Source organism: Anolis carolinensis, chromosome 6 (genome assembly GCF_035594765.1).
Source record: "Anolis carolinensis isolate JA03-04 chromosome 6, rAnoCar3.1.pri, whole genome shotgun sequence".
Classification (NCBI taxonomy): domain Eukaryota; kingdom Metazoa; phylum Chordata; class Lepidosauria; order Squamata; family Dactyloidae; genus Anolis; species Anolis carolinensis.
In genome coordinates, this window is record NC_085846.1 from 14,150,934 (window position 1) to 14,159,251 (window position 8,318).

General features: G+C 40.9%; 1 protein-coding gene across 2 annotated transcripts; it reads right to left on the reverse strand.

Moving 5' to 3' along the window:
- Window positions 1-110: 110 nt before the first annotated feature.
- Window positions 111-6,170, reverse strand: znf784 (zinc finger protein 784). 2 transcript variants are annotated; one of them, XM_008117164.3, is made up of 2 exons: window positions 5,982-6,170; window positions 111-3,419 (listed from the first exon to the last, which is right to left on the reverse strand). In XM_008117164.3, exon 2 carries the CDS (start codon window positions 3,375-3,377, stop codon window positions 1,398-1,400), a length of 1,980 nt encoding a protein of 659 aa, XP_008115371.1. In that variant the 5' UTR covers window positions 3,378-3,419; window positions 5,982-6,170; the 3' UTR covers window positions 111-1,397. The 2 variants fall into 2 exon arrangements, with proteins under 2 accessions (XP_008115371.1, XP_008115372.1); XM_008117165.3 differs by lacking the exon at window positions 5,982-6,170 and adding an exon at window positions 4,008-4,231.
- Window positions 6,171-8,318: the final 2,148 nt, after the last annotated feature.

The following is an 8,318-nucleotide window of genomic DNA, read 5'->3' on the forward strand; positions in this document are numbered from 1 at the left end:
ACTTTCTTCAGAACTATATAAACATTTACTAATATTTGGCATGAAGGTTTAAAAAAATACTTTGGATTTCCAAAGCACAATGTCAAGAATCATGATTTACTTCTAAACAGTGAATTTTGAAAAGATTTTATTTCTAGCTTTGGATATTTGCTGCAAGTATTTACAAGGATTTCTGAAACACCTTTTCTATAGCCCTTTCCCCTTAACTTGCTCCAATGCTAATGTAACATTGCTTTATTCAAATCTTTCACCAAATTCCTTTTTATAAAATCAGATATGTGCTCCTGAGTGTAGGCACATATTTAAAACCCTGTGTGTATTGGTTGCTACAAATCAGATCATCCATTTTTTAAAAAAAGAGTGAATATACTGCCAATACACTGTAGGAAAAGGTTTGTATCGATAGCACAATGGTTTACATGTTCAACCAAAATTCAACAGGGCTTACACTCAGGTTAAGTGAATACAAACCATCTAATTTCCAGCAATGGTGTTGAATTTCATACATTAAGCAAATTTCCCATGATATATTTTCGTCTATTTGTGATGGGAAGGGACACATGTCCATACAAGGCACTGACTACTAGAAAGTCTGCTCCACTCCCTCTATCTCAGTGGTTCTCAACCTGGGGTCCCCAGATGTTTTAGACCTACAACTCCCAGAAACCCCAACCAGTTTACCAGCTGTTAGGGTTTCTGGGAGTTGAAGGCCAAAAACATCTGGGGACCCCAGGTTGAGAATCACTGCTCCATCTAGATCTAACATATATTCTAAAGTGACATTCTAGCTCCCAAAGATTAAGTCCTGAACAGAATGCCAAACCATGATTTAGTATTACACAACTGGCTAAGATTTACATGCACCCTTCTCTCAACATTTCCTGATTCTTGGCAAAGCAAGATTTGCACCAATCATTGCTTACTCACCAATTTAATTACAAATAATGGTTTGATTGCTGCTCTAGCAATGGTTTTCAAATAATCTATTTACCAAGAAGTACAAAGGTACTGTATTGTAACATCTCGTTAAAGCCAGTTTTTTAAGTGTTTAATAGGTTCCTGGATTTGTCACACCTCATTCACTATGCTCTTGTTGATATTTGTTGTCCTTGAGCCTTATTAGCACAGGAGTCTGCTGTATAGTAACCGTCACAACTAGCATTACAGGAAGAAAGAAGGAGCACATAAGCCTATGGTTTGCGCATGAAATGCCAAACCATAGTTTTTCATGACATTAAAACCACACCATAGGAGTTAAGAACTTTCTGTATTCTATAAAGGTAAAAGATTGTCAGGATACTGAACTCAGCACCCATCAACAACAAAAGTAGTACCCACAGTTCTATCTATAGCTACACTTCCATTTCCCAATGACAGGTTTGTTCCTTAAAACGGTATCAGTGTGGCTTGACACTCCATAGGTCTTTCACTATGACTTTACCCCCATGTCTTGTCCCCTCCTGCCCATGAAGCCGGCGATGCTTGGCAAAATTGGAAGAATTATTAAAACGCCTGTAGCAGACAGCACACTCAAAGGGTTTCTCTCCAGTGTGTAGCCTCCGGTGAGTAACCAGGGCTGAGCTTTGAGTGAATCGCTTGCCGCAGACGTTGCAACCAAAGGGCCGTTCGCCCGTGTGAACCCGCAGATGCTCCTTCAGATCTGTGGCCCGACGAAACTGCTTGGGGCATGCAAAGCACAGGAAGGGTTTGGAATCTAAATCTGGCAAAGAGTGCTGTCTATAGGTTTCAGGTTCTTGAAAAGGAAAACTAAGTGGTGAACTCCCATCTTCTTCCCAGTGATGGGAAACGCTTCTAAATTGGTGTTGTGAATGGCTATGGGAGGACGCAGAGATGTCACAAGGCAAGGACCATGGTTCAGGACTTTCTCGCTGCCAGGGAGATGCATTGTTAGATATGCCTATGGTAGAACAATCCTCAAATTCATCCTTTTCTTTCATTATCCTAATATTTGGCTCTTCCCAGGTCAAAACATTACTCTCATTGGCACGTGTCCAGGAAGACACTTTGGGTGCAACAACATTAATATTTTTGGGAGTGTCTACTTGGACGTTCATCCATTTCTCCTTGTTGGTGCCCCCATCCTGGGTTACCTCTTCAAACTGTCCAGGGTTTTGGTGTCTTAGGTCATCAGCGACATCTGCATTACTGCCGTTTTGCCTCGGCTCCAAGATACTAACATCCATATTTGGATTCAGTCCACTGAGATGGCTTGTACCATTTTGCCTCATGTTTGGGCCAGTACCATCTCCACTCCTGTGCTTCAGCCCTTTAAGGTAGTCTCCATTTGGCCTCCTTAATAAATAGCTCCTGACTCTGCTCTCTTGACCCTGTTTATGAATACCCTTCCTGTCGCCATCAGCTTGCAAAAGGCCTTTCCCAAAACTGCTGCCATCTAGCTGTAACTTATTACTGTTCTCCTCAAGTTGCTTGTGTTCTTCCCGAGTGTGACTTCCACCAGCTTTATTTGGCCTCAGGGCTTTAGTGTCATTTTCACCACTCACATTCCTCAGTGGCTGGAAGCTGTGGCCATTTTCAGTCACTTCTGAGCCTTGGCTACATTCACCACTGTCTCCCAAGCAACCATAATCGTATTTGCTATCTTCCATCTTAACACCAATACATCCATGGCTACTCTGCCTTGTTTGATGGCTACTGTCTTGTCTTAGTCCTCTTCCTTTGAAATAGGCCATATTGTCACTAGGTTGCCTTAAGCTGCCATTTTGAGGTATCCTGTTATTGGAACTAATGCCTTGCCATTCCTTAGGGTCTTGGTTCCTCCTGTTCTCACCATTATTTAATTCTTGGGTGACCTGATAGCCATTTTGTCCTTCTGTGAACTGGCTCTGTTTCTTCCCAAGAAAGAGATCACAGTCTTTCTCATCATCCCTTGTGTTACAGTGGCCAAACAGTTGGCTGTGGATGCGTTGATGCTTCCGGAAATTAGAGCCGTTGTTGAAAGACTTAAAGCAGACGCCACAGTGAAAGGGCCGCTCGCCAGTATGGATGCGCATATGGCCAGAAAGCACGGAGCTCTGGGTGAAACGCTTGCCACAGACACCACAGCCGTAGGGCCTTTCACCGGTGTGAACCCGTTCGTGGTCGCGCCGGTCAGAAGCCCTCTTGAACCGCTTGGAGCAGAAGGAGCAGGTGTAGGGCCTCTCCGTAGGGTGGCCCATGGCCTCTGGATTGTCCGGCAACCAATTCTGTGGCTCTAAAACAAAGCTTTTGCATCCTGGGCATTGTGGAACGTGTCCTGTGGGCCCAGCAAGGGTTGGCAAGTCCTCTTGGCAAAATGGGCAGATGGAGGGGATTTCTGGCCCTGTCTCTTCTTTCACCGTCACCAGCTCTATCTCCATCAGGAGGCCCTGAAGCAGGGCTACAAATCACAATATTTGCCCCTGGAGAAAACAAAAGAAAAGTCAATATAGTAACAACAGCAATAATAAATTTATTACCAACCTCCCTATGTCAAGAGAGATAGAAGGTGGGTTTAATGGAGCACAGCACAGTAGGCCAGGGCTCAATTTACAGAGCACAGCTGAAAAGGTACAGATTTCTCCTACTTACTAGTTTTAAGAGTGTCAGGGAAAGGGGAACCCCTGAATACTGATAAAATTAGTTCAACGTGTGAACTTCAGCTCATTCGTCTTCCCTAATTCAAACACCCATAATGTTCTTAAAGCATTTATATTTATTAATCCAGTGCCTTTCCATCCAAAACCAGCCAAGGTGACTAATGGTAAAACATGATGACAAAATGATTTCAGCCAAATTGCAATGGTCAGTAACAAGAACAAACTGCTGGCTTCAAAAAAGCAGTTGAAATCAACCAGGCAAATTACTGTTAAAACTGATGTGCCTCTAAGGTTAACTGATTTAAGGCATTTCTGTATCACCTCCCAGCCTGCAAGGATTCACCAGGAGATGAACCCCCCCCCCAAAAAATTAGAACAAACCAAAGATAAAAAATGATTTGAAAAACATACCTAAAATCAACTGTAGATTCCAGTATTGAAAAAAGTTAAAATGGCAATTCAAACACTGAATGCATTGGGTTGCTGTGAGTTTTCCAAACTCTGGTCTTCCAGATGTCTTAGGCCCTTCGGCACTACTATATAATCCAAATTATCAAAGCAGATAATCCACATTATCTGTTTTGAACTAGAATACATCACTCTAAACTGCCATATAACCCAGTTCAATGCAGATAATCTGGATTTTATACGGCAGTGTAGAAGGGGCCCAAGACTTCACCTCCCAGAATACCTGATTATGGGCCAAGGAAGCTGAGGCTATTAGAACTTGAAATACAAAACACCTGGAAGACTAGTTTGGGGATCACTGGGTCAGAGATTCAGAACCTAAATCCCTGTATTAAATGGACAGAAGGGCTGCCAGAAAACAGCACGAGGCACCCACACTGTAGAATTAATGTACTTTGACACAATTTTTAACTCATATGGCTCAATGGTATGTTATGGAATCATGGAAGTTGTACTTTGACCAGGTATTTAGACTTCTCTGCTAAAGAGGGCTGGTGTCTCATGAATTGGATTCAATAGCAGTTTAACATAGTGCCAAAGTGCATTTATTCTACAACAGGCCTGGGCAAACTTCGGCCCTCCAGGTGTTTTGGACTTTAGTTCCTAGCAGAAGATTGCTGTGAGTTTTCCAGGCTGTCTGGCCATGTTTCAGAAACATTCTTTCCTGGCATTTCTCCTGCATCTATGGCAGGCATCCTCAGAGGTCGTGAGGTCTGTTGGAAACTAGGCAAGTGGGGTTCATCTATCTGTGGAAGGTCCAGGGTGGGAGAAAAAACTCTTGTCTGTTTGAAGCATGTGTGAATGTTGCAATTGGCCAGCTTGATTAGCATTTAAGGGCCTTGCAGCTTCAAAGTTTCCAACAGTATTTGGCTATATCTTTTCTGACTTGGGGAATTCTGTGTTAGGTTGCCACCATCGAGAACACCTTTTTCAAGAGAGGCAAAGCTACCGTATTTCCCCGAAAATAAGACAGTGTCTTATATTAATTTTTGCTCCCAAAGATGTGCTAGGTCCTGTTTTCAGGGGATGTCTTATTTTTCCATGAAGAAGAATTCATATTTATTGTTGAACAAAAAAAATGAGCATTTATTATATACTGTACAATAGTTGTCATCACAAACCAGCATAACCAGACAATCTGTGAACTCTATCAAGAATTTCTTGTTACTACCATTATTTCCATGTACAACAATCACTGAACCTGCATGCTCTGGTGTTCTGTTCAGCGGGCATGCTTCCAAATAAAAACTTTGCTAGGTCTTACTTTCAGGGGAGGCCTTATATTTAGCATTTCAGCAAAACCTCTACTAGGTCTTATTTTCAGAGGATGTCTTATTTTTGGGGAAACAGGGTAGTCTCTTCCTGCTTTCCTTTCGCTTGCTAGCAAAGACATTTTTATTTTTAAAAGCTTTTCATCTATAAACAAAGACCTGCTTGCCTTCCTTATATAGTCCTGCCTTGCAAAGGGGGGGGGGAGGGCCTAAGGTGCATCTACACTGTAGAACTAATTCAGTTTAACGCCACTTTAACTGCCATGGTTCAATGCTATGAAATCATAGGAGTTGTATCTTTACAAGGTCTTTAGCCTTCTTTGCAAAGAGTGCTGGTGCCTCAGCAAACGACAACTCCCAGGATTCCACAGCTTTGAGCAGTTAAAAGTGGGATCAAACTGCATTCCTTCCACAGTGAAGATGCACCGCTAGCCAAGAGAGAACAATAGCCCAAAGCCTCGCAGCAAAGCAGAGAGACAAAGGGGGTGCGGGGTCAGGGAGCAAAGAGGGCTCGATGATTGGCTTCCCTGAGATCCCTTCTGCAAGCCCGGCCCGCCGCTCCTGCTTCACTTGGGTCTCTTTGTTGCCTTGCTTCATCGCATTGCACCCAAGGCTGATCCCTTCCCCTTCCAGCACCGATCCTCACCTGGATCTGCTCCCTCCAGTCGATCTGCAAGATTCCTCCTTCCAAGATTCCCCTTCCAACTTTCAGGATTTCTTTCAAAAGGGAAAGAAGCAGTTGGGGCAAACTCCCTTCCTCCTGCTGCTGCTGCTGCTTCTCCTCCTGCTGGTGTCCATTCTCTTCCCTAACAGGCGCCTCCCCTTTAAATGCAACCCAAAAGGAAATTAAAGGGGAACAGACCGGTTTGTCGCCTCTCTTTTTTGCCTGCCGTCAAAAAGGCATCTTGAGATTGCTCCTCCTTCCACCACTAAATAAAGGGGCAGACTGGTATGTAAAGTTGGGAAAGTCTAATAATTATTATTATTATTATTATTTTATTAAATAATAAATAAATAATATACAGTAGAGTCTCACTTATCCAAGCCTCTGGATAATCCAAGCCATTTTTACAGTCAATGTTTTCAATATATCGTGATATTTTGGTGCTAAATTTGTAAATACAGTAATTACAACCTAACATTACTGAATATTGAACTACCTTTTCTGTCAAATTTGTTGTATAACATGAAGTTTTGGTGCTTAATTTGTAAAATCATAACCTAATTTGATGTTTAATAGGCTTTTCCTTAATCCCTCCTTGTTATCCAAGATATTCGCTTATCCAAGCTTCTGCCGGCCCATTTAGCTTGGATGAGTGAGACTCTACTGTATATATATATATTTATTAAAAAATAAATAACTAATAAACAATACAAAATAATATGTATATAATAGTATAAAATACAGTAATAACAAAACAATATTTATATAATATAATAACAGGTTTGCCGTGAGTTTTCCGGGCTGTATGGCCATATTTCAGAAGCATTCTCTCCTGATGTTTCGCCCACATCTATGGCAGGCATCCTCAGAGGTTTGGAGGTCTGTTGGAAACTAGGCAAGTGGGGTTTACGTATCTGTGAAATGATGTCCTGAGTTGGAGAAAGAACTCTTGTCTGTTTGAGGCAATTGTGAATGGTGCAGTTGACCACCTTGATTAGCATTGAATGGTCATCCAGCTTCAAAGTCTAGCTGCTTCCTGCCTGTGGGAATCCTTTGTTGGGAGGTGTTAGCTGGCCCCGATTGTTTCTTGTCTGGAACTCCTGTTTTCAGAGTGTTGTTCTTTATTTACTGTCTTAATTTTAGAGGTTTTTTTAATACTGGTAGCCAGACTTTGTTCATTTTCATGGTTTCCTCCTTTCTGTTGAAATTGTCCACATGATTGTGAATTTTGTCAACACATTAAAATAATAAAATAATAAAACGAATACAAAATAATAATGTACTGTTCCATTATTCCAAAAGAATAGTAATAACAATGATTACAAAAGAATAATGGTTACATTATTTGTGTTGTTTTGTTAAATTTATTTTATGCTGCTTATTTATTTACTTAATTGATTATGTACTATATTTTTATTTTATGTACTTTATTTTTATCCTGCCTTTTTCAAGACACAGGGACTCAAGGCAGCCTAATCATGAACATGACACAATACAATATGAATGGAAAACAAAGCATACAAATACCAATATAAAAATTAAAAAAAAAAACCAATTCAATCTTTGTGTAATGGAGTTTAAGGATTAAAATACAATTTCAAGGACACTGTGATTTGCACACAAATTGAGGTTGCTGTGGGCGCAACACAGAGTACTAACCACTATACAAGGCATGGGCAAATTTGGGCCCTCCAGGTGTTTTGGACTTCAACTCCCATAATTCCTAACAACTTCAGGCCCTTTTCTTTCCCCCCTCAGCCACTTAAGCTTAAGGAAGGGGCCTGAGGATGTTAGGAATTGTGAGAGTTGAAGTCCAAAACATCTGGAGGGCCCAACTATGCCTATGCCTGCACTATACTGTCATTTTCAGAGTTATAGCTCAAAGGATTTGAGAGGCAACAGGTTACTAATCCTTGAATCACATCTGTAATTGTTTCTATGGGATAGGAATTATGGTATACTTTGACTAGATACATCCATCTGGTTGTTTATTTTACAACATCTGTTTATCTTGCACCATGCAGCCCACAGTTTGTTTGTTTTGTTTTTTTCACAATACAGAGTTTAGCATTTGCAACAATGTCAGCCTTCATCCCAATCCCAAAATGTTTCAAGACCTCTATGCTGAAGGAAGTGGTTTGCAAATGTATAAACAGATTGGCAAAAAGAACGTCCATGTTCAAATCTATGGTCTGTATGACCTTCCGAAATGCTCTAGTTGTCATACGTTACATTATAATAAAATAAATAAAATTACAGGTATATATATCTGTAATTTTATTTATTTTATTATAATGTAATAATAATTAGCATGCAAAT